Below are 27,821 nucleotides of genomic sequence, written 5' to 3' on the forward strand. Positions count from 1 at the left end.
ATATTTGAGGCAATATTGCATTAAGGCAATATGGCATGTGAACTCTCCCAACATTGAAGATGATGCCAATTTTCATTTATTTTTATATCCTAGAACACAAAATTAAGAGTAACTAGCCATGTAATACCTCAGGGCAGAAGCCAACCAATTTGATGGTTAGCTGATAATATTTAGAGGGCGAAATCGATCATAACTTTTGTATTTAAAAATACCAACATTTCCATTACATCATGGGGTTGGGCCAGAATGGAAGCCTATTATTTTTGAAGGCCAGGTCACAATGAAGGACCAATCGACACAGAATTTAGCATGAATAGAGAGTTTAGGACAGGACAGAACCATGGCAATTTAGTGAAAAACCAAAGGTATTATTTTGCAGTAGTGTTTGGCAGTAGTTCAAATTCAAAATCGGCCGCAATGGATTTAGACCTAAGAGGGTTTTCTAATACAGTATCACATGGCTAATGGGGTATTACATGGCTAGTTATACCCTCAACGATATGTATCATTTGAACCGGCAAAACGTGCCTCATCGAAAAAATGGCTTTATACCCTAGGTCTCTTCGGACCAAATCCGTTTCACGACATTTGGAGTCGATCTAGAGATGTCTGTCCGTCCGTCTGTCTGGCTGGCTGGTGCGCAGAATAACTCTCGAAGGGAGTATCTGGTTTGGTCTAAACTTGGTATATCGTAATATTATTGTCAAACTTGCATCGAGTTCAGAGATGGGCAATATCGGTCCACTCCTTCTGGTACCACTCCCACAAAATTTCAACATTTTACTAATAATTTATTGCACAGAAAGAGAAAAGGATAATCCGATTTTGCTCCAACTTTGCAAATCCTAATATTTACATCAGTGCTAGATCAGGTGCGAATATGGACAATATCGGTCCATTCCCCCACAAAGGATCAAAATTTTGAATAATTTCAACTTTTATAAAATGTGACGGAAGTGTCCGATTATCTTCAAATTGCACACATCACAATATTTTTATTAATCAAAGATCTGGTGTGAAGATGGAATATATCGGTCCACTCCTTCTGGCTCCTCCCCCACAGAGGGTCAAAATTTTGAATATTCATGAAGCTCACAAAACGCGAAATTAATTTCCGATTTCATTCAGACTTGGCACATCTCAATATTTCCATAAACACAAGATCTTTTATAAAAATTGTAGAGATCCGACCATTCCTTCTGGTACCTTCCGCATAAAAGGGTCAAGGTTTTTGAATAAACAAAACTATCATAAAATCCTAAATAAGCATCCGGTTCTCTTACACATTACAATATTTTTGTTAACCCAAGGTCTGGTGCGAAGACAGAATATATCCTACTGGTACTTCCCCCACAATGGGTCAAAATTTTGAATATTACGAAGCTCACAAAACGCGTAATTAATTCCCGATTTTATTCAGATTTTGTAGATCTCAATATTTCCATCAACAGAAGATCTGGTAGAGATCGGACCATTTCTTCTGGTACCTCCCCTAAAGTCTTATATGGAGACCATAGCCTCAGAATCGGAGTCGAAGTCTGTTGAAGCTGGAGTCGGAGTAGAAAACAAACTCGACTCCGGATATTAATAGTTTGTATTCTTTAATTTCCCAAACTCGTGATTCCCAACACGAGATGAAGGAAGTCCAGAAACTACTAAAATCAAAAGTTGCCTCCACTCCCAAAACGTCTCAAAAACTACGAACTTCGAAATTCGTTTTTTTCCAGAATGGTTAGCATTGAAAATAGGCCATATCGGTCTACATTTCGGTAAGGCTCCCTGATTTTCCAACAGGCAAAAATTGGATTTTCAAGAAAAATGTCCTAAGGATATCTAATAATGTACCATTTCGGCCCCCGTCACAAATTACACCTAATTTAGTTGGAAAACATATCGATACTTTGGAAAAATTTTAAATCGATAGCTTCCGTTTTGTGGGTCCTATACGTCCCTGGACTTGTAATAGAATGACACCCTCTATCTTCAGCAAAAAAGTGGCAGCTCCGAATGGCACTCTTTCCGATACGAGAAACATTACATAATTTATTTACTTATTTTTTATATTACCCCTTCAACATAATTTCTCATTACTAATTGTTTTTTCTCTCCCTCTCTTTCTCTCTATCCTCCTTGCAGACTGTCCAATCATCCTGGCGACCACAACTGCCTCTGCCAAAAGAACTACAACTTTCAAATGAAAACATCAGTGAACTACAGCAACATCCACAGGAACCGTCGCATCCATACCAACAACTACAATTGCAACAACAACAACACCAACAAAAACAAAACAATTTCTATCCACACCAGCAACAACAATACGACGTCAACGATCTTGACGAAATACAAATCATTGAAAGCGACATGGATCGTTTTCACATGAGCAGTAAAAAGGATCCTTCGTTAAATGGCTCACAGCTGTCGAATGCCAGTCACAACAACAACAGCAATTCGAAAAAATGGTCCTTCGGTCGATTCTTTCGTCGAAATAAAAAAGAAATTGAATCCGAGTCATCATCGGAAGATGATCGCAAAGCTGGGTTTTCGCCAGCCCATAAATATCCGCGTTCAAGTTCAGCTGCCACCTCAACGCCAAATAAAAAATCCAAGTCCAAGGCAGCAGCCAATAGTACGGCAGCAAATCGTAATAGTCGAGCGGGAGGATTCGATCACATTGTTGTCAGCCCCATATCAGGCAACTCATCATCGACTGTTACCTCTCCGGTAATTGGACACATAGACAATGAATTCTTTCTGCCCGTGGAAACGGTGTCGCCCATGGGCTCTCAGGAGCCATTCTATCAAAATCAAACCCAGCGTTTGCATCACTCTCAACAGTACCTGTCGCATGCACCACAAACGCAACAACAGCTGCTGAGTAAATCGGCTCATTCTCTGGATCGTCGAGCATCGCGTGCCAAGCAACGTTCGGCCGCGAAGGCTGCGGGACATAGTCCACAAGTAGTGCCAGGCTCATCGAGCGAAGAGGAACTCATATCCCTGAACTCTTCCACTTTTTCAAAATATCGCAGTGATGAGAGCATTCACAGTGGTGGCCAGGGACACAATGGTTCCGGCATGAGCCGTAAGAGCAGGGCTGCGCGTAATGAACGTTACTACAAGCGACTCTCACGCGATGGAGAGGTTAGCCATGGCCAGGTGCCGGTTATGCTTGCCCAGCAACCCACGCAGCGGTGGAAAACCCAACCGGTTCCATTATCGATTTATCAACCAACCTCAACGGCTCGCCAACATCCTGAGCCTCAGCTGCGATCATCCGTAGATAATGCCTCCATTTCCAAGCTGCGTAATACCAGCAGCCTACAGCATATGGCGCCCTATGTGCAATGGAACCCCCAGCAGTTGCAACAGCGTGCGCAACAACAACAACCCTCGAAAAATTTACAAAATTCGGTAAATGAAGCCAAGCGTAGCATTAGCTATGACAGCCATATCCATTTGCAAAATATCAATGGGCGGATGCAAACTAAGCCATTGCCCCCTCCACCACCACCAAGGGATCCACTGCGCCGAGTGAATGTGGGAAGTGGTCACTTACAGGAGGGCAGCTCCAGTGATTTGAGACCAATTTCATATGCCTTCGATCAGACGGGGGTACCCGTGCTGCCAGCCTCAGGTCTGAGTGGTCGTTGTGTCTCGGATGACAAGATCTGGGCCCAACATCAGCCACAGTATCAGTCGATACGTTCCCTGAATATTTCAGCAAATCAGGGCAATCAATCAGGCATGCAGCCTCAAAATCGCCGCTTCATTACCCGGGCCGATCGTGATGCCCATCCTGGCAAGAAATCATTGCCAAATGGTTTGGATTTCCATTATGTGGCCGATGCCACGCCGCGATCCCGTAAACCCATTCACATGCTAGAAGCGGGCAATAAAACCGCACCTTATGGCGATGAGGGCGAAGAACAGCCTCCTTCTTCGGGTATTTTGCGCACCACCAAAAGTGGTCTGCCCACATCACCGACCAAAGTCAATGCCACTGAATTTTGGAAACGCATGGATGGTTCTAGCCAAAATCTGGTTACACCCACTCCCGCGCCCAGGGGAAGGGATGTGCAGAGGTCTAGCGTTGATAGCGCTGCTGGTATTAACATGAAACCCAGATCCGTTTCGTCTTCTAGGCTCAGCGAGATGAGAGCCTATCCCATGCCCATGTATTCGGAAGTATATAAACCGAACAAGACAAAGACATCACCTCAGCCGCGGGCTGCCTCACCTCATCCCCATCAGGGTCAGGATGAAGTGGACGGTGTGGTGTGCGGCAGTTTGCGTATCAAACCAGCCCAGGACAATAGCAGCAGCAATTATGTTGAGATACGCAACAAAGATATGCCAAAGTCGCATTCAATGCCGGACCATTACCACCGACGCTCGGGTGAATTGAGTGTTGCACCCAACAAGTATGAGGAATATGTCAATGAACGCAGGGAACAGCATCAGAACGCCCCACAGCCACCACAGAGAAAATTGGTGGGCGTACCCAATATACCGCAACTTAGTTTCCCACGCAAGAAACCGGCCAACTTGGAAGAGGCCATAAATGAATTGGAAGCTATTTATCGCTCCCTGGGGCTAACTGAGCCAGAGGCCACGGAAACGGTGCCAGGACCAATAACGAAAAAAGACCGTGTTCCTACACCAAATGACTTTGAGAAATATGCCCTGGCCCATGCCGATGAGTACGACGATGACGATGATTCTCCCACCGGAGAACCGGATCCCATACGGGACGATGTGGCCTATCGCAATATTAAACTGGCCAATTTGCAACACAAGACCGTGGAGAAACAGCCACCCTTTGGTATACCCATAGGACCCATTGTGCCAGCTTCTCAAACCGATTATTTGCATGTCAAGCCCAACAACCAGGTAGAATTTCTAAAGAAGGACACCAAGGCCCCAGATGTAATCAAGGACGATTTGGCTGTAAGGGCCTTGCGCAAAGATCCCTTGCAGCCGAAGGAGCGTTTCCAATATCCCTCAAGTGTGCTGCCAAAGAAAAATCGTGCCACTCGCACCCAATCGGCCAATATTTATGCTCTCATTCAACGCGATGCCGCCAAGCCTTCGGGTGGAGATTTATATTCGTACATGGAGTTAACAAAGAGCATAGATCGCTCAGGCAGCATGTCTGATTTACACAAAAAGGGCCAAGAGGCAGATGATATACCGTCCACTTTGAAACTATTGCAAAGCCTTAAGGAACAGGAAAATGAACAAAATACGGTGGCAGTATGTTCGAAGAAGTCTCACATACCCTTCCGCCACCCTAGTCAGGGTGGGGCCATATGTCAATTGCCACAGAAACTGAGCACTGGGGCAGAGGAAAATAAAACCCTTGTGGTCCAGCACCAGAAACCCACACCAATGCCAAGGAAATCCCTGACCCCAGAACCGCAACAGGGCGAAACAAATAAAATGGAAGAGGCACTCAATAAAATTGCCCAAGATGCCCAAGAGAGTAGCATCAAGTTGAGCCAAGAGCTACAGGAGTTGCGCAAGGAGGCCTTGATTACCCAGTCGAAGCCGAAGCGCCAAGATTCCCACGACGACAAATTCGAGCAAGATTTACAGGAAATCGAAAAGGTCTCCCAGGCGGCCAAGAAATGTGGCAAACTATTGTTGGAAACTTTGCCTGATAGTGTTGAAGTGGCGCCCAACGAAAAGGCTCCAAGAAAACTGCACAAAGAAGATAAACTCATACAGGCCATCGATCAGGTATCGGAGGCCGCCAATAAGGTGTGTGAGAAGATACTCAAAGACATTGTGACCACCGAACCACCTGTTGTAGTACAAGAAGCTGTTCAAGTAAAGCAAACCCAGCAGCAACAACCACCATCACCAGCCGTCAATCCAAGCAAAAAGGATACTACCTCGTCGTTGGTAATACCAACACTAATAAAAAAACTGGATCCCATACAATCGGATAAGATTGAGGCAATTGCCCGACGTTGTATGCGCCAGCTAAGCGATCTGGCTGACAATCACGACTATGACAATCTCAATCAGCCCGAAATATCGGTGGCCTCAACCTGTAATTTGGAAGCTAGCAATTCTAATAAAGTTCAAAGTCCCAATGATTTGTCAACTTCTACTCTTACAGAAACGCCAAAAGCTTTTGTGGCCAGCAAGCCACAAGAGCCGATGATCGAAGACATTGATCAGATAATGAGAGAATGCGAAGATCAGGCACGCAAGCAAGAGATGGCCAAAACCACCAGCACCACAACGGCCTCGGCCACCACCAGGGCTGCCAGCAGTTCCCATGGCCCTTTGACAAAGGTGCCGCCACCACCAGCAGGTTACAGTGCCACTGCCTCCTCCATTTCATCTTCCAGTGATTGTCTGGCCAAATCATCTAGTCCAACGGCCAGTCGCCGTTTTTCGTCCAGCATTACCTCATTCAATCCTTATTCGTCCAGTGATTATATCAAATCACCCAGTAGTGAATACCATGCACCCAGCACCGATCGCATTAAGTCCTGTAGCACGACATCCTACGATGTACAATCGACAACGAGTGCCACGCCAAATATAACCACCACCAACAGTATGGCCAGCAATTTCAGCTGTTCACCCTCACCGCCACCGCTCAATCTGACACCGGTCAGTAACTGCAGTGCCACACTGGCCTGTTCATCGTCGCAGCGGGCCCGTTCGTCATCGCCCTCGCAGTACAACTCTTCGGAGGAGCTGGCCATGATATTTGGCATTGAAGACAAATCGGGCGCCAATCGTATGCCACGCACTTCGAAACTACAAAAACACTCAGGTAACTCCCCTAAGGAGACCCCATGTGTGCCAGAACCACTAACAGCTGCTGATGCTGCTGCTGCATCCCCCCTTGACCATGTTGTATGTACCGCTAATGAATGCCGCTGCTCTTCTACTTCTTCTTCCACCAATCCAACTAATCCGAATGAATGTTGTTTGTTAACCCTAAATAACCGATCATCAAACTCACCAACATCAACCACTAATACCAATGCCAGTAGTCCATCAGCATCTGCTGCATCCAGTGCATCATCCATGTCTAGATTAGAAACCATTCCCGAACAGAATGTCGGGCACTTTAAACTTTCGCCCAACTTCAATAGAATCTATGCTAGCCGTGTAAATATTTTGGTAGACAGAAATACCGAGGATGCCAAAATGACTCAGTGTGATTCATTGAGTTCCTTGGAGGAGACCTCTTCCAATCCGGATTCAGGAAATGTTAGTTTGGCAGATTTTCCCTTGAGTGGCCATACGGTTAGTTCAAATAGTTTGCAATTGAGTTCTTCGTTCAATTCTAGGTTTGAGATTAGAAATTGTTTTAAGACAGAAATTGCCATAAAAACGGAGGGTGAAGACGAGGAGGAGGAGGAGGAAGAAGAAACTGAAGGAGAGGAAGATAATCGAGAGGGTATAATTGAGAGAGAAGTAGTTAGGGATAGGGAGCTCTCCGTCTCGGAAGATGAAGAGCCGGAGTTTCCCCGGCTTCCAACCGAAGAGGAATTGCTAGAAAGCTTACGAGAGTCCCAGTTAGAATATGAAAGCTCTAATTCAGAGATGGAAGAATTTGAATGTGTCAGAGAGGATACGCTTTTTGGTCACAGGGCATCAATGCAGCTATTTGAGGAGCGCATGCAATTGGCCAGTGCCGAAATAATGGCCGAAGTCAAGGCATTGCAGGCCAGGAAAAACTTTGAGGAAGCCAATAAGATGTTCGAACAGGAATTATTAGAAATAGAAGAAAATGTTGATTTAGAAGAGCAGGAAGCTTTAAATGAAACACTTTGTGAGACTGATTCCGTAGCCAATGACAAAGGAGAAGTGTCCACCATGTCTGACACAGTCAAGGAAAGCCTTGTGGAGACAAGCCCATCCAAGACCCCCAGGAGAAAACGCAGCATTATCATGGAAACTCCACAACTGGAAATGAACATCATGGAAGAGAAAATCAATTATGAAATAAGTATTAAAAATGACACAGAGAGTTTGGAATCACGAGAATGCTTTGAGGAGATTGTAAAGAATTGTTGTGATCTCGAAAAAGCTTTAATTGAAGATACACAGTTAAATTATGAGCTGATTGTCCATGAAGTTCCAAGCCTACAAGATTTGGCCCATAATTGTTATGAAAAAGCTCAGCAAGGCCTCCATTTTGAGGAAAATGAAAATGTAGAGGAAAATGGGGAAAAAGTGACGCCAGAACATATGCAAAGCTTTGAACAAATATTACAACCCAAGCATGGTGATGGCAATTCTCTATCCCCGACACCAGAAAATATCCAATTGTGTGAGCAAAGACTGCAACCACACCAGGGAGGAGATGATGATGTTCTACCCTCAACGCCTGAACATATGCAAAGCTTTGAACAAAGACTTCAATCTCGCCATGGTGATGCTGATGGAGTTCTACCCTCGACCAGCACCCAATTGCAAAAACAGACTCAAATGAATATTTTGGGCGAACAACGTGCCAATGCGGTGAACGGCCTGACACTGTTGGAGCACATTGTTGTTGCTTGTACATTGGGTCTCATAAACACGGATGATCTCTTTACACTGTTTTTGATTATAATCGGCATTATTATTGTTATTGCCATTGCCCTGTTTTAATCTGGCAATGCCATGTAGATTTTTGAGAAAACGAAACTGTTATAGTTGGAAATGTTTTTTTTATTATTTTGGCGTAGAATAGACCAAGTGCACTTATTTCACTTAAAGTTCTCACAAAGTGAAAGAGAGAGATAAAGAGAGGAAAAGTTTGAATTTTGCCTTGAAAATTAAAAAAAAAACAACGATATTTTTGTTATACAATTTTAGTCTAAAAAAATATTTTATAATTTTTATTAATGAGTGCAATGATATTAAAACAATAAAAATATATATTTTTACAGTGTGCCACAAAAATCTTGGTAAATTTTACTCAAAACTTTCATAGTATTCCAAATAAATATTTTTCTGTATTTAATTCCATTTTTTTGACCAAGATTTCTGTGAGCCACTAAATAATATTTCATTTACTAATTTGTTTGATATTTAAAAATAAAACAAAACCTACATTTTTTAATATTAAATATATTTTTTGTATATAGTTTATGCATATTTTTTTGTTGCATTTGTTTGTCATTATTTTTCTTAATATTTTTATTTTTTTATTTAAGTTTAGACTGCAACTTGTGCCAATGATTTTGTTTTAGTAATAATCTTTAAATATAACCAACAATAAAATTAATATTTTTCTTTTATAATTTAACATTGTAATATCTTTTTTCGTATTTTTATTACTTTCAATACATATTTCTACTTTTTCTCATATATTTTCAGCAAAATTTGTAGTTTAAGTGAAGCATTTAACCCCCCAAACTGGGTGACATTTATTAAACAAATGTCACCTTATGCCTATTCAATGTTTTAGTCATATTGTTTTTTCTGTTTTATTTTATTTATAAATTTTATTTTTTAATATTTGCCAAAATTTAATTCTACAATATTTGTATTTACTTTTGGAAAAAGCATTTGATTTTCATTAAAAGAATTACAAAAATATATATTTTAAAATGAAAATTAACCATAATCTCTTTTAATTTTTTGTCATTACTTATAAGTTAATTTAAAAAAAATACAACCCATTTCATTATTATTGTTTTAAGTTGTAAGTTTATTTACAAGAGCAACAAGGACAAAAAAATATTTTGAGAAAAAAAAATCAATAAAAACGATTTAAAAACAACTTTTTGCAAACTTTTATATTTGAATTTTTATTTTTTCAATTTTTTCGATGAAGGAAATCTGTTTTATATTACAAGCAATTAAAGATTTCATAGCTCAATATTTTATAATTGTTATTTGATGGCTTATATCAATATTCTTCACAGTGGATCCAAGGACGAGATGTGATGACGAGGCAACATTCTCAAAGCTAGTATTGCTTTTAAATTCTGTTGTAACTTTAGATGCTAGACAAAATCTTTTTTACTAAAAAACAAGTGAAAAAGCTGTAAGTTCGGCCGGGCCGAACTCCTCCACCATTTGGTATAAATTTGGCAATTTTCAAAAAAATAATTTTTTTTTTTTAAATTTTAAGATTTTAACAGAATTTTTAAAACTCGAAAATACCGAATGTAGTCGTATATTAGGGTCTATACGACGACGTAGACCTATATAGGCAACTTTTGTCATAGGCTATTACAATACAGACAATTTTGCGTTATAGGCTGTAGTATTCATTACGAACTTCAAATACCAAATTTGAAACAATTCCGGTAAATAATGTCGCTAAAATCATCAAAATACCGAATATCGGAGGTACCTTTATATGGGGGCTATACGAAGACGTTGACCTACCTGGCTCATTTTCTGCCTTAGGATGTAGTATCCATTACGAAATTCAAATACCAAATTTGAAACAATTCTGGTAAATAAAGTCGCTAAAATCGTCAAAATACCGAATATCGTTTGGTACCGTTATATGGGGGCTATACGAAGACGTGGACCTACATGGCCCATTTCAATACCAAAAGTCCTGCATACACATTTGACATAATGAGTAAAATTTTATCAACCTACTTCATCTCGTTCGGAAGCTAGAATGATTTCCACAGACGGGCGGACATTGCTAAATCGACATAGAATTTTATGCTGATCAAGAATGTATATACTTTGTGGGGTCTAAAATGTATATTTCGAGGTGTTACAACCGAATGACAAATTTAATATACCCTCCATACAAATATAGTTAGACGTTTTTTTCGGACCAAAAAACAAGGGCATCGCGACATGTCCTTCGTATATGGGGGTCTCATCTAGAGTGGTTTTTCTAGTCAAACAGAAAATGAAACATCATGTTTCAAATGATTTGGTTGTAACTTTGGGACTGATTGCGTAATGTGCAAAATTTTAGCTTCATATCTTTATTCGTTTTTTTAGCGTGGTCTATACCAACATTTTGGACAGAATAGTTCTACACAAAATTTCAAAATAAATGCCTGATTAAACCCCATTCCTACATTAAATAGTTTATTCAAAACTTTTATATTATGAGAGCTAGTTATGAATTTTCGTTTTTGACTGCTAATCAAAATCTATCTTAGCATTTCATTTCTTGCGAAAATTGCCAGTGGAAGAAATATACTAGATTAAATTTAATTTCAAGTCTTTGAATAAAAGAAATTTGTATTTATTTTAGACAAGCACTTTTTTCGAACTTGCCACAAATTTTCTTATAATTTCACTCTGTGATTCAAGTGGATGTGAAAGTACCCCAAAATTTGGGGTTCTCAGGCCAAACTTTTTAAAGCCTTAATATAGCCTTGACCCTATGCAAAAATGGAACCGGCTACGGTTGGTATATAGACCCTAGGTCTCTTTGGACCAAATCCGTTTCAGGACATTTGGAGTCGATCTAGCAGTGTCTGGCTGGCTGGTTTGATATCCTAATATTTGCATCAGTGCTAGGTCAGGTGCGAAAATGTACAATATCAGTCCACTCCATCAAGTACCTCCCCCACAAAGGGTCAACATTTTTTTTTAATTACAACTCTTTTAAAATGTGGTGTAAGAGTCCGATTGTCTTCAAATTTCAATGTCTAGTGCTAAGATGGAATACATCGGTCCACTGCTTCTGGTACCTCCCCCACAAAGGGTCAAAAATTGGAATATTCACGAAGTTCATAAAACACGAAATTAACATCCGATTCCATTCAAACTTGGCTCATCTCAATATTTCCATCAACACAAGATTTGTATTATTATATTATTTGTTAAAGATGATAGAGATCGGACCATTCCTTCTGGTACCTCCCCAACAAAGGGTTAAAATTTTGAATAACTAAAACGATCATAAAATCCGATATAAGCATCCGGTCCTCTTCAAATTAATCACACCACAATTTTTTTATTAATTCATGGTCTGGTGTGAAGATGGGATATATCGGTCCACTCCTTCTGGTAATTTCCCTACGAAGGTTAAAAATGTTGAGTATCCATGAAGCTAACAAAACGCGAAAATAACGTCGGATTCCATTCAGATTTGGTACATCTCAATATTTCCATCAACACAAGATTTGTTATAATGATGGTAGAGATCGGACTATTTCTTCTGGTACCGCCCCCACATAGGATTCAAGATTTTAAAAACATACCGCTCAAAGAAAGCGAAATAAGCAAATTCAACACATCCAAATATTTTTGCTAACGAAAGATCTTTGGTGAAGATAATATGTATCTGCGAACTTCCTCTGGTACCTCACCCACAAAGGGTCACAATTTACAATTGTTTTATCTGTCATAACTTGCGAAACAAGCCAGCGATTCTTTACAACATACTATATCTAAATATTTTTCTCTGCCTACATAAAGAGTCAAGCGTTTGAACAAACATAAGTCAAGGCTGGGGGTATACATATTAAATCATATATCACCTCTAAAGGTGATATAAGTTGGGCTGAACCGATATTTTAGTACTCTCCACATACAAATCTGGGAATTATAGGAAAATGTGGACGTATTTTAAGAATATTCTGTCACTTGAGGTAGAACCCTATACGAACTCTAATTTCAAAATTTGAAACAACTCCGCGGAAACGGTGGGAGATATAATAGCCAGAGGAGTAAACAATAGGATACCCTACACCATTTTACCTGTATATTTAAGGTGTAAATTTGTAAGTTAAAATGAATTAAAACGACGAGTTTTAAAACATTTTGTGATCAGTGTCATATCTGCTCCCCATGGTGAAAATGAAAGTTCCTACTAATTTTTCAAGACAGACAATTCCTTTCCATCAAATTTCGTAGGTATTGATCCACGTTTCATTATAACCTGCATGTAACGGTGTAGTCAGACTTTTTTCAGCTATACACCCATAAATGCATTTTTAACCCATTTTGATTATTTGACGAAATTAATTTCTTGTAGTTCCCATTCTTTAAGTCGATAGTATTTGAAAATTCATATAATCCGAAAATAATGGAACCTTATAAAATAATAATAAATTTAATAAGTCGAATAAGATAACTCACGGTATCACAAGGTTGATACCGCATTGAAGCTTATCTTTTTTCGAACAAAACCAAGTCTACACAACTATATGTCCATTGTCTTATATTGAGACAGTGCAACATTGCAACGTAAAATATCAAAAAAATTGCCTCATAAAAAATGCAACAAGCGGAATTTCTTATGACGAAAAATCGCGGCGAACTATTTACACATTTTCTTTAATTCTCTGCTAACAATTACAATATCCTTCAATAATCTCCCTTTAGAGCTGCCAAGTTACAATTATAACTAAGCTATGGAATATTTCAAAGGTTTTTTTTTTATTATTTTTTTACACAAGACATTTTTGATTTCGATTTACCCACCTACCATCCACCCTTGTTATACACAGCCCAATCCATTGATAAACGGCTATGCATTTGTTATTTTACAACCTATTATTTATTTGAAATATAATAAAACTAAATAAAATGAAAGTTATTTGAAATTCAAAACTAAACCAAGTGTTTGTTGTTTTATTTAAGTGTGGCTTTTTCTAATAATAAGTAATCGTATAGTTAATAATAAACGCTCGCTATCCGCTGCTGCTAATTTTAAATAACCTTAAATATATAAAACCTTTTTAAAAATAACATATATACTGTAATTATGCCAACTAGACATTTAAATGAAAGCTAGCTTTTAAAAAAAAGTTTAAATTTTGAACATAAACGAAAAAATATCATTATATTAGGCGCGCCATCTACTGCTGGATAGTTTATACTACATATCTACCTTCGATTAAACACCCATTATTTACGATATGACCGTGGTGATGAATGTCTCTACTTACGACATTAACTATGTCAGATATAAATAGGGGGAAATTGTTCGTGTCTTTGATACTCATGAAATCACATATTAGTTGCCAGTCTGAAAATATAGGGTGTTGCCATTCAAAACAATATTTGCAAAAATTGTATTCAAATCCAAAAGAAAACTTAAATTTGTCTTGTTTGTAAGGAAATTAAATTACGCCTTATTTTGCTTGCACTTCGCTATTACAATTTTTATACCCTCAGCCATATGGCCAGATAGGGTATATATCATTTGATACGGTCAACACGTGCCTCATCGAAATAAAGATCTCTTTGGAACAAATCCATTTCAGGCCATTTGGAGTCGATCTAGCGATGTCCGGCCGTCTGACTGGTGCTTACGATAAATCTCAAAGGGAGTATCCGATTTAGTCCAAATTTGGTAAATCGTAATATTATTATCAAGCTTAGATCAAGTTCGAAGATGGACAATATTGATCTACTCCTTCTGTGATCTCCCCCACAAAAGATCGAAATTTTCAAAAACAAAGGAAAAACAACGCGTAAAATAGTATCAGTCTGTTTTGCCGACAGATGTATACCCCCAACCAATGTTCGATTATTTAAATATGTTTTGACTTCTGTTATGATTATTCAAATTGTTGACCCTCTATTCAGTAGATTCTGAAGGAATGGGCCAGTTTTGAACTCTATTGGTTACTTCCTTCACTTTATATGAGACATGCCATGATTTTTAGAAAATGTTAAAATGTGCATAAGGTACCAGATTGACTTGTTTTGCAAGTTTTGACTGATAAAATTATTGAAAATTGTGACCCTTTGTGAGGGAAGTGCCAGATGAGTGAACCGATATATCCCATCTTCACAGCAAATCTTGTGTCAGTAGAAATAATAGTATGTATGTGAAATGCGAAGAGAACCGGTTATGATAGTTTTGATTATTCTAAGCTTTGGCCCTTTGTTGGGGAGGTACCAGAAGGAATGGTTCAGTCTCCGCCATCTTTATAACAGATCCTGTGTTGATGGAAATATTGAGATGTACCAAGTCTGAATGGATGTTAATTTCGTGCTTCACGGATATTCTAAATGTTGACCATTTGTTTGTTTGTTTGGAGGTACCAGAGGGAGAGGGCCGATACTGCGACAATGTCAAAACCCATAATTTTTAATTTTTTTTTTTCAAACGGCCAATGAAACCGTCACACGCTGCCCGAATTTTGCTTTGCGACACTTTGGTGGCCATTGTGCGCTGAAAATGATGCGAGGCACCTCATTTTGTAACCATTCTTGGGTGGCGCGTGCTGAGTGCGATGGTGCTGAGTCCTGTTGGAATGTCCAAAGTCTGTGGCCAAAATGTTTGCGTGTCCAAGGGTTTAATACACATTCCAGAATATTTTCGCGATACAATTCGACAGCGGCTGTCATGGCGGCCCACACCATCACCGAAGGTTCACATTTTCAGCTGACCTCTTTGGCAACACGATAATTTTGTTTGTTTACCAACTGTTGGACAACGAATGTTTTCTCATAGGAGAAAACCAAATTCGGCAGTTCACCACTTTCGACCAAGCAACTCTTTAGCTCTTTTGAATCTATTTTCTTTCTATTGCGGTGTAAGTTCTTGCACTTGTTGGAATTTCAATGGCTTTACCCCTCAAGAATATTGCGATATGTTCAGCTCACGAGCCATTTTTCGGTCACTGCGACGCGGGTTTCGATCGAGTCGCTTCATCACATTTCGAACCATTTCCGCTGATGTTGCTGTTTTCTTCCGTCCACTTTCTTGTCGTCAGGCTACGCTACCAGTATCACCGTAACGAGCGATGGTACGAGACACAAAAGATTTATTCACATTTAAATGCTGGAGTGGTCTAACGATAGCCACTTGTTGTTTTCCAGCCAAATATAAAGAAATCACACTATCGCGCTTGAATTCCATTACGAATAACTATTTTTCTGGAAAATTTTAACAGCTGTCGGACGAGTGGCTTAGAAGTGACAGCAGTCTGAAGTTGATTGCAGTTTTTTCATCTCACCCTGTATATCAGATACAGCTCGCCTTTGCCGAATTTCATCGAGATCGATCCAGATTTGGATTTAGCTCCCATATTTATCTTCGTCCGATTTTTCTTTCATTCTGCACCAAACGTGTAATATTATCCCAAATAGAATTTAGCACTTACGACCAAATTGAGCCTAGAAACAAGTATGTCCAATTTGCTGAAAATTGGTTCAGATATAGCCATAGCTCCCATATTTATTGTTCATCCAATTTGTTACATTTTTTTTATTTGTTATATAGCTCTACTAAATATCCAAAGGGGTTCAGGGTATCATAAAGTCGGCCCCGCCCGATTTTTAGACTTTCTTTACTGGGTTTTTAATAGTTTAATAATATCATCTTTAAATATCTTAGTGCATCAAGCGATTTGAAATTTTATCTTTTCACCACAAACTAAAAAAACGTCAATTGAACAAGTGTGAATGTGTGTGCGTGCGTCTGTGTGCCCTTGAACATAAATGTATTTGTGTTGCAAAGTTCAATGAACCCTTGTAGAACACCTTGTAAGTAAATAATGAAATTACTCTAACCATGACCCCCACTAACATGTTGGGCGAAACGAAATACTTAACCTCGTCGAATGAAAACCCACCACTCCTCATTAGAGAATGCCAAACTTTTGTTTCCTTGCGGGAACTCAGGCATCCACAGACTTACCAAAGTCAATTCCAACAACGACAAAACGTTTTGACTCGACATCGTTGTGGTTGTTGTAGTTAGTTTATGCTTTAATAAAGTTCTAAAGTGCAAGGCAACAATAGTAAGTGAAGGAGACAAATGCCAGTAAAAAAAAAAATAAAAATATCCATAGAACCCACGCAACACTCCCACTTTATAAGACCGCAATTATATTTTCATCGTTGGGTTCGTTTGCGTTTCCTTTCCCTACCAAGAACATCCCACAATGTTTGCTTCCTTGAAATTGTTTCCGTAAACTTATGCAGGATGCAACATAGGTTTTTGTTGTTGCTCTAACTACTCCCTTACCATTCCCGATTCGTGGCCGTCTCCTTGAAGCGCAGAAGAAGAAGAAAAAGTTGAGCATGGAAATGTGAGAAATGCCAGGGACTAGCAGCAACGTTGTAACAGCAGCAATGAAGCTTAGGGACACAATCCAAAGGATATACATGGTAGCGGAAAAACAATAGCAAAACTAAGATTCTAATACTTAACCTCATTTTCTATCTCTCAGTTTGTAGTTTTATAGCCAGCCATTGTTTGCGGGTAATTATTTACATGGCAGTGATAGTTTGTAGATGGGTGTTGGGGTTTTTCCATGGAGATACTTCCGCTATGGATGCGATTAAATGTGTAATGACAAGAATTCTAGGGAGATGTTTAAGGAGTCGGTGTAAATAGTAAATTAACCAGAACAAAAAAAAACATTTGTGGAATGGAAAACTAGGAAAAATAAGGCAACTATTTAAAAAAAATAATTACTATTTTACTATTTATTTATTATAAAAATAATACTATTTATAATAATAACTATTATAGGCTAGAGAGGGCATATATAATTCGATAGGTCTAGAGATGTCCGTCTGTCTGGCTGGCATGAGCGCCCGATAAATCTCGAAGGGAGTATCTGATTTGGTTCACATTTGGTGTATCTTAATATTATTGTAAAATTTAAATCGAGTTCGGAGAAGGGCAAAATCGCCCGACTTCTTCTGGTACCTCCCCCACAAAAGGTCGAAATTTTCAAAAAGTAAATCCTAACATTTGAATCAGTGCTATGACAGGTGCGATAATGGACCATATCGGTCTTCTTAATCAAGTACCTCCCTCCCAAAGGGCCAAAGTTTTGAATAATTATAACTCTTTTACAATGCAACGTGCAAGCCCCATTGTCTTCAAATTAAACCCATCACAATATTTTAATTAACCCAAGGTCTGGCTTAAAGATGGGATATATCGATCCACTCCTTCTAGCAACTCCCCAAAAAGGTAAAAATTTTGAATAAATATAACTCTTATCAAATGTGATGTAAGAGTCCGATTGTCTTCAAATTACACATATCATAATATTGTTATTAACCCAAGGTCTGATGTGAAGATGGAATATATCGGTCCCCTCCTTCTGGTACCTCCCCCAGAAAGGGTCAAAATTTTGAATAAATATAATTCTTATAAAATGTGATGTAAGGGTCCGATGCTCTTCAAATTACACTTATCACAATATTTTTATTAACTTAAGGTTTGATGTGAAGATGAAATATATCGGTCCACTCCTTCTGGTACCTCCCCCACAAAGGGTCAAAATTTAAAATGTCCATGAAGCTCATAAAACGCAAAATTAACATCCGATGCCACTCAGACTTGGCATATCTCAATAATTCTATCAACACAAGATCTGTTATAAGGGTGGTAGAGGTCGGACCATTCCTGCTGGTACCTCCCACACAAAGGTTCAAAGTTTTGAATACGCAAAAGGATTATCAAATCCGAAATTAGCATCTGGTACTCTTCATATTTCACACATCCCATTGTTTCTACTAACACAAGATCTGCTATTAAGATAGGATATATTGGTCCACTCCTTTTGCAACTTCCCCCACAAAGGGTCAAAATTTTGAATATCCATGAAGTTCGTAAAACGCGATTCAGATGTGACACATCTCAAAATTCTTATCAACACCAGACCTGTTATAAAGGTGGTTGAGATCGTACCATTCCTCCTGGTACCTCACCCATAAAGGGCCACAATTTTGAATAACCAAATCGAGCATAAAATAACTTCTCTTCAATTTTTAAACATCTCATTATTTCAACTTACACAACATGTGCTGTGAAAATGGGATATATCGGTCCACTCCTCCCCACAAAGAGTCAAAATTTTGAAAATCCGTGAAGTGCATATAACGCGATATGAACATCCGATTCCATTCACACTTGGGACATCACAATATTTCCATCAACACAATATCTGTTATAAAGATGGTATAGATCACACTATTTCTTCTGGTACCTCCCCCCTATATAGTGTTCACGATTTTGAAAAATACAACGCTCGAAGAAAGCGAAATAAGCATCCTTTTTTCTTCACACATGAAAACATTTTTGCTAACATAAGATCTGTTGTGAGGTGATATATAACTTCGAATCCCTTCTGGTACCTCACCCACAAAAGGTCACAATTTTCAATACTTATATCTGTCATAACTTGCGAAATAAGTCAGCTATTCTTTACAACTAAATATTCCTCCCGACCAAAAACCTGAGAAAAATATGGAATTTATGATTTCGCATAAAATAGGATACAAATGTTCGATTTTTTTTTGTAATTTTGCCCATACCAATATTTTTATCTATATTAGAAGAAGTATGAAAATGGAATGGAAAATGTCGTGTTTTCATAAATCACATATCTCACATACAGTGAAGGAAGTAACCAATATAGTCCAAACCTGGCACGTCACAATATTTATATCATATTTATTTAGGTCCCATACGACATGGACAATATTGGTCCATTCCTTCGGAATCTACTCCATAGAGGGTCAACAATTTGAATAATCGTAACCCAAGTGAAAATATATTTAAATAATCGAACATTAGCTGAAGGTATAAATCTGTCGGCCAAATCGACTTGTTTTAAAATATAAATCTGGAAAAACTTTTATATTAAGTCACGATCAAATCTAAACCCTAGATGCCGACCCTGCACAGAGACCGAGAACAAAATTGTATTCCCATTGTTTCCCTGGGTTATTCATAGCCGATATCCAAGCAATCTGAACCTGAATTGCCCCAATCTAAGCCCAAGCTATTAATTAATTAATAAACTCATTTGATTACTTTACCCCCAAATACTACCGCTATATTCGACTGTAATTGTTTTACAATTACTTCTTACTCTCACACGCAACACACACATAGAAATAGCCACACATGTTTGAGCTCACACATGCATGTCTGCATATCCCCACATTCAGTTATCCTTGTTAATGTGATGGTCGACAATAAACATGGGTGTTGTTGGTGATGAACTTTTTCTCTCTCTCTCACTTTCTCTCTGTTTGAGTCTCTGTCTCTGCCTACATTGCCAGTGCGCAGTTACAAACAAAACGTAAAAAAGACTAACAACACCAGACAATATTCGAATTCGAAAAGTTGGGACCATGTGGTAGGTCTCCAAGGGGACACTGTTAAGAAAGTTGTAGTTCAAGTAATGAAGAGAGTGGCATGTCTTAAGAGAGAAATAGATGATTTATGAGTTTCTCAGTAAACAGAAAGAGTCCTGGGGCGTTACAATGTTTCCAGAAGATAAAAACCTTACAGAAACGGTTCTTTTTTTTTTTTAAAGGACACAAACAAGATTTTGATGAACTTAAGACCTTTAAAAAATATCCTTGATATAAAAAAATTCCATAGGAGGTTTATATCGATACAAAGAAGGCATGTATGTCATGTTTATACACCTAAATTAAATACAAACTAAGCAGCTGAAGGTCACAGAAGGTTTTCCTTTCAAGCTAGAAAGGGCAAGTAAAGCCAATTTTCTGAATAAAAGAAGCTTGGTTCCTAATTTTACCTTTTCTTACAAATGTTACTTTTCAAATTGTAGAGGGGTTTCATAGACCGAACTAAAATCCTTTTTATATTCTCAGCCATATATCTACAGAGGCTATATATCATTTGATACCGTAAAACGTGTCTCAATGAAATAAGGAGTTTAGACCCTAGGTATCTTTGGACCAAATCCGTTTCAGTACATTCGTAGTCGATGCAGTGGTGTCCGTCCATTTGTGTGTCTCATTCTATATTTTAGAAAGACCTTTACAAATATTGTATATATATAATATATTCTCCGAAATTTATAGAACAACTTCAACGAAGACCTTCAGAATTATATAAAAGCAGTCTTCAAGGCTTCAATAAAAATAAGACCTTCAGATTGTCTTTACAGAAAACCTCTTGATGGTCTTGTAGGGACCCTTGGATTGTCTTGTTTGTTTTGATCGATTACAAGGCAAGTTACACTAAATAGAGGGGAAAAGTTTCCCACTGTTCCACGTTTTTTGAGCTTTCCGGGGTTTAAATATACAAATGCAAGGATTCTAAGGATCTTCTGCAATATTTCTGACAACAATACAATAATAATTTTGCTCCCTTTAAAAGGAAACAGAGGGATATGACGATATAATAGAAGTTCTCATAGAAGACCCCAAGAGGGCCTTGGTTTTATACTCGACGAAGACCTTCTTTTCGGAAACCACCTGGTTCTATTTAAAAAATCTAAAAAATAATAAGCCACTCGTCCTACAGCTGTTAAAATTATTCCAGTGACAACAAAAGCATTTTGGGGAGAATTTTCCAGAAAACAAGTTATTCCCAATGGAACTCAAGCGTGATAGTGTAATTTCTTTATATTTGGTTAGAAAACCACAAGTGGCTATCGTTAGAGCACTCCAGCATTTAAATGTGAATAAATCTTTTGTGTCTCGTACCATCGCTCATTACCGTGATATTGGCAGCTTAGCCCGACGTTAAGGAAGTGGACGGAAGAAAAGAGCAACATCAGCAGAAATGGTTCGAAAAGTAAAGAAGCGACTTGATCAAAACCCACCGAAAAATGGCTCGTGAGTTGAGCATATCGCAATATTCCATTCGGCAAATATTAAAAATGAGCTTACCCCGAGCTCATTGAAATTCCAAAAACGTGCAAGAACTTACACCGCAACAGAAAGAAAATGGACTCAAAAGAGATAAAGAGTTGCTTCGCTTGGCCGACAGTGGTGAACTGGCGAATTTGGTTTTCTCCGATGAGAAAAAATTCGTTGTCCAGCAGTTTGTAAACAAACAAAATTATCGTGTTTACTTGCCAAAGAGGTCAGCTGAAAATGTGCACCTTCGGTTGACCACCAGAACTCAAGCGCCGGCCATGGTGGCATCAGAATAAATGCCGAATATTATCGCGAAAATATTCTGGAGGGTGTATTATTTCCAGCGCACAATGGTCACCAAAATCTCCGGGTACCAATCCGGTGGACTATTGTGTCTGGAGTATTTTGGAAAGCAAGGTTGGCACTAAAAAATACCAAAGTGTCGATCACCTCAAGCAAGCGCTTCGTCGGGAATGGGCCAAAATACCGCAGAGCAACATTTGGGCTGCGTGTGACGGTTTTAATTGGCCGTTTGAAGGCCATAATTCGTGCAAAAGGTGACCAATTCGAACAAATCTAAACTTATTCTAAAATTTAATGCTTTTTTTCGGAATTTTTTTGCTTTCACTCAATAAAATTTAAACAGAAATGTAAAAACTATGGCGTTTAAATCTGTTGCAGTTTTTTTTATCTCACCTAGTATTTCACGGTAGAATCGATTCATCTAGAACTTGAACTTATCGAATTATTGTCATCACTAAACAATACCACACAATTTTCTCTCTCTTTTTTCCTCTCAATTTCACTCTCTTACTGTGTCCTTTTGTTTGAATGCTTATGTTCATATCATTCTCTATTGTTGCTTTTCATTGTTCGCTTTGAACAGCTGATTCATGTGTGTGTGTTTATGTCTGTGTGTATGGGGGCATTAAATGAGGTCTCCTTTTTCAACGTATAGTTAAAGTTTACTACGCCTAACACGAGACATGTGGAAAGTTCGTTTATGTAGGATAATTTGGGCCTACACCAAAGCACACACACATACACTCACTCACATATTTATCTAAACTGCTGGTGTGGATGATGATTATGATGAGGGGCCCAACAACTACTCTTCAGCTGATCTTGTTGCACTTGTTTTGGCTATGCTTGTTGTTGGGGTAGGATAGCTTAGGAGGGGGAGGGAGGTAGCGGGTTACTAACGAAAGGCAGCCAAACCTGTCTGCCGACATCCATGATTCTCGGCAGCAAACATCAGTAAAAACCAGAACCTTTTTGTGCCATCAGTTCAAGTTGGCCATGTTAGTTGTAAACGTTATGTTGCCGCAAAAACATTGAAAAAATCCTTAGCATACGTCGCGCTCGAGAAAAAAAACAGACAGACAGGCAAACAAAGAAAAGGAAAACGCCAACCCAAACAAACAGAAAAGAAGAAAACACTAAATAAAAAGAAAGTTTGTCCGAATGGCATAAAACTCGAAATTTGTTGACGAAAACAAAGAATCGGGAAAAAAGGTTAAGTGGAGGGTTATTTATTTTTGTTGTCGCCCATGTTGCTCTTCCCTGAAACAAAAACCAATGAATCATCGACATCATTAATTTTTAGGCGGTGTTGTCACCCAAATCTTTGTACAAGGACCTCCATGTCTACCATTTAAGCAAGACAAACGGATGAGTAATAATTAGTTGTTCCTGGTTTTTGGTGAAGTTAAAAAATCCCAGAGAAAAAAGTGAAGTGGCCTAGAAGCAAATAAACCAAATTAAGTGGATTACACTAAAAGTGGTAAATATTCTATCCTCCAATTTTCGAAACTTTTTTATTGAAGTGCTGGCAAAGTTTTTTAATTTGATTTTAGAATGTGAGTGTGTGTGTGTGTTATTTGTTTAAATGAACTTCAAGTCGAAAGTTTGAAATGAAAGCAAGTGCAATAACTTCTTTCTGGGCCTTGGGGGGGCTTTTGTTGTTGGATTTCTTTTTTGTTTCACATTTACTGCAATTGTAAATTGCATTTTTGGCTTTCATCCTTATGTGTGTTCGTTAGTTTGTTTGTTTTATTGCCGTTCATTACCCTCCTTGGCTCTTTAAATGTCGGTTTGTTTAAATGTGTGAATGTCTTCCTTGTTTGGCTTTTTGCCACAAAAATAATTGTTTGTTTAGGGATTCAGTGATGCCCTATATCTAAATGGTAATTTACGTCAATCTTTTGTGAAACAAATGGATAGTAGCGTGTGACCATTAGCAGTTACAATAATAAGAAAATAAAAATTAAAAAAAAAAAAAAACAGTAAAGAAAAGTCTAAAGTCGGGCGGGGCGACTATATGATACCCTACACCACTATTCATATTTTGTAGAGCTCCCGTAACAAAATAATTTATTTGAAGCAGATTTATAATTTGGTTCCATAGGGAAATAACATTTAGGAGGCATATCCAATTCTGAATCGAATATCACTAAATTTGAAGATTTTATTTTTATCTTTTGTGCTAAATAACATTGCTATAGAGTGCATGATATCACTTCGAAATGGATTATATTAAAAAAATATATATTGGAGCCTAGTTCCACCAAGTGGAAACGTACGTTCCATTTGGGCTAATATTAACCATTATTTGCACAAAAAACATGTAACCGGATTATGGATATATATGGGAGCCATATCCAAATCTGAAACGATCTTGATAAAATTTGGCAGAGGTATTTCTAGGATGTATCTAACATTTGTTAACAAATGTCATTGTTGTGGAGAGCATCGGATAAAACATATATATGGGAGCTATACCTATATCTGAACCGATTTTCCCCAAATTTGATGCACTTGCTTCTAGACTGAATTCGGTCGGATGTACCAAAGTGCAGGTCATTTGGACTTATATTGGCCATTTGGTGCACAATTAACCCGAAATCGGTTGAAGATATATATGGGAGCTATATCTAAATCTGAACCGATCTTGATAAAATTTGGCAGAGTATCTGACATTTGGTAACAAATATCATTGTTGTGGAGTGCATATTACGCATGTGAGGGACTTAAAACCCAAAACCCAAATTATATTGTCCATTTGGTGCACATTTACCCTACTACATACTACAATAGGGTATAAAAAGACTTGAAATTTATCGATGAAAATGAAGTTGTTTGTATGTAAAATATTCAGAGGAATTGTTGCCGTAGACAATAGCTAAAACTTTTTTTTTTAATTTCAAATAGTTTGCGAAATATTAGCAAGACCAAATGTTTATCTATTGCAAAATCAAATAAAGTCTAATAAAAAACTTCAAGTCAAACACTTTCTGGATCTATTCTATACAATCTTGTGGGCGCCTTCTGGAGGTTTTCTATTAGTCTTTCTGAAGATACTCAATAAAGCCTTATATAAGACCATATGGAGGTGTTAAGTTGGAACCTATTGGGTATTCCATAAGTCTCTCTTTTGTAAGTCCTTGTGAATGTCTTCTATAAGACCTTCTGGAGTCATGAGTCATGGAGATTTTCTATAAGATCTACTGAAGATCTTCTATAAGATCTACTGAAGATCTTCTATAAGATCTACTGAAGATCTTCTATAAGATCTACTGAAGATCTTCTATAAGATCTACTGGAGGTCTTGTAAAACACCATCGAGAGGTCTTTTATAAGGCACAAAATGGTAGTTTATCAATATTTTAATAGAAACGCTCACCCTTAAAAGGCCAGAATGAGCGTTCCAATGCTTTTGCAAAGCTTTGGGGAGTTCATAAATATTGTTTTGGCAACAATTCTTGTAACAATGTTGGATCGAATATCTCAATGGCTTTTATAGGCCAATATATCAAAAAATAAATAAATAAATTAAAAAAAATAAGAAAAAATAAATTTGCGAAAAAAGTTTCCAGTCAAAATTGGCGGATTCTCTTGTAAGATCTTTTGGAGGTCTCCTATAAGACGATCTGCAGGTTTTTTATAAGACCTTCCAGGTACTTTCTATAAAAACTTCTTCGTCGGACCTTTTTGAGGTTATCTATAGGACCTTCTATTGGTATTCTATAGATATCGCATGAAGGTCTCCTGTAAGACCTTCTGAAGGTCTTCTATAACACCACCTGGAGGTATTTTATAATACCGTCTGGAGCAGTTTTTGTAGGTGTTCTATAAGAACTTTTGGATCAGACCCTTCTAATGTTTTCTATAGGAAATTCTGGAGGACCTTCTAAAAGACCTCTATAAAACATTCTGGAGGTCTTCCATAAGACCTTCTGGCGGTATTATATCAGACAACCTTCAGGTCTTCTATACAAATTTCTGAAGGTCTTCTATAGTTTTCAGTAAGGTTTTCTGGGGGGTCTTCTATTAGAATTTATGGAGGTCTCCTATGAGACCTTCAGGTGGTCTTCTATAGGACCATCTGGAGGTTGTTTATAAGAAGATTTCTGTAAGAACTTCTGATGGCCAACTATAAGACCTTCTGGCCATATTATATCAGACCACCTTGAGGTCTTCTACTTACTGGAGATCTTTTACAAGACCTTTTAGAGATCTTCCATAAGACCTTTTGGAGGCTTTCTATAAAACTTCTGAATGTCTTTTTAAGATATTCTGATGGTTTTCTGTAATCCTTCTGGGGTCTTCTACGAGATCTTCTCGACAAATTTTGAAGGACCTTCTGACCTTCGAAGACAAGAGCTTTTAGAGGACTTCTGTAAGATTTTCTGGGGTCTTCTATAGACTTTCGAGAGGTCTTTAATAGGAAGGTCTTATAAATGGTCTTCTTTAAAACCTTCTGGATGACTTTTGTAAGACGTTCTGGAGGTCTTTTATGTGACCACCTTGAGATTTTGAGTTGGACCCTCTGGGGTATTCTCTATGGTATTTTATAAGTATATATAAAACCGTCGTAATTTCTCATCGGGAAGTCTATAATTAGACCGATATTATAATTTTAGATTACTTTTTTAAAATATTGTCCTGAAGGTGGAGATGTAAAATCTATATTCATTCACGAAATGTTATTTGTCAAAATTTTGAATAACCATAAAGTTTATAAAACACAAAAAGAGCATCCGATTCCTTTGAAATTCGTAAAATCCCAATATTTTCACTAACATATGATCTGGTATGAAGATGGAATATATCGGTTCATTCCTTCTGATAGCTTCCCTACGTGTCGGAATTTTGAATAATTAAACCTCTCATAACATAGGAAATAAGAATCCGAATCCCTTTAAATTTTGTACATCTCAATATTTCTACTAACACAAGATCTTTTGTGAAGAGAGAATCTATCGGCCAACTACTTTTGGTACCTCCCTCACAGCGGGACAATAATTTCAATAATTGTATCTCTCAAAACGTGCCACCCAAATCAATGATTCTTCTCAAACCAGTTGTGTAAATATTTCTCTCAACCAGATATCTGATGCGAATATGGAATTTTTCGGTTTCGCTTTTGATACCTCTCCCACAAAAAGGTGGAAATATTGATTACATACCTCATAAAAAGTGGAGAAATTAATCGTTATAGTCTAAATCTGCCACGTTGCAATTATTGTCAGTTTTACGTTAGGTAGAAAATGTACAATATTGGCTCACTCCTTCGAAACACTCCCCATAACCGGTCAACGGTTGATTAATCATAAGGCAAGTCAAAAAAAAAATTTAAATTACAAATATTTGCTGTGGGTATACATCTGTCGCAAAACCTGATTTTTTTTTTTTTTTGATTTTTTGACTCAATTATTTTTAAATAATGGGCTTTAATGTCAAGCTTAATTATAAATAGAGGGTAGATAAGCAGTTTATGCAGTTTTATATTCGCAAATCTCCATGACCCAGCCCATGATTCTGGCAGCAGACAAACATTATACAACGAAATTTGATTTTGCCACCAATGATCCTTTCCCAATTGTTTTGATTTCCAATGTCAAACCTAATGACTGGAGAAAGTGTTATTTTCCTGTTCCTAGCTTACTTCTGCAATACTCAGAAAGATTCCACAGGAAAATGTATAGCCCCTTGTTCAGAAAATCTAACAAAGAGCTATTCAAAATTCGACTTAATTGAACACATAAAACACACACACATTGGCATAGCATCGATATCTCTCGGTTTGCGCGCTATCTCCATTTCCATGCAGTGGTTGGCGTTCTAAAACAAAGCATGTCGTACAGCCTACATTCGATTCAATTCTGACAGACAAAAGAAGTGAACGGATAAACCAACAGAATGCATGGTGCAATCAATGGCAACATACATATGTATCATACATGCACGTACAACCCGACAACCAACCAACTAGCCTCGACTAGGATACAATGCATACAGAGAAGATTAACTGCCAGCTT

General features: G+C 38.0%; 1 protein-coding gene across 5 annotated transcripts in view; it reads left to right on the forward strand.

The window, feature by feature from the left end:
• Window positions 1-9,473, forward strand: part of LOC101901736 (uncharacterized) — a 167,323-nt gene extending 157,850 nt beyond the window's left edge. For 2 of the 5 annotated variants that reach the window (XM_059122607.1, XM_059122606.1), the window contains one exon: window positions 2,137-9,237. In XM_059122607.1, the coding sequence (XP_058978590.1) occupies window positions 2,365-8,628 (6,264 nt within the window). In that variant the 5' untranslated portion in view covers window positions 2,137-2,364 and the 3' untranslated portion in view covers window positions 8,629-9,237. Of the gene's footprint in view, window positions 1-2,136; window positions 9,239-9,339 lie in introns of those variants that run through there. The other 3 variants (XM_059122608.1, XM_059122605.1, XM_059122604.1) reach the window with 3 other exon arrangements.
• Window positions 9,474-27,821: the final 18,348 nt, after the last annotated feature.

Source organism: Musca domestica, unplaced genomic scaffold, assembly GCF_030504385.1.
Source record: "Musca domestica strain aabys unplaced genomic scaffold, Musca_domestica.polishedcontigs.V.1.1 206, whole genome shotgun sequence".
NCBI lineage: Eukaryota > Metazoa > Arthropoda > Insecta > Diptera > Muscidae > Musca > Musca domestica.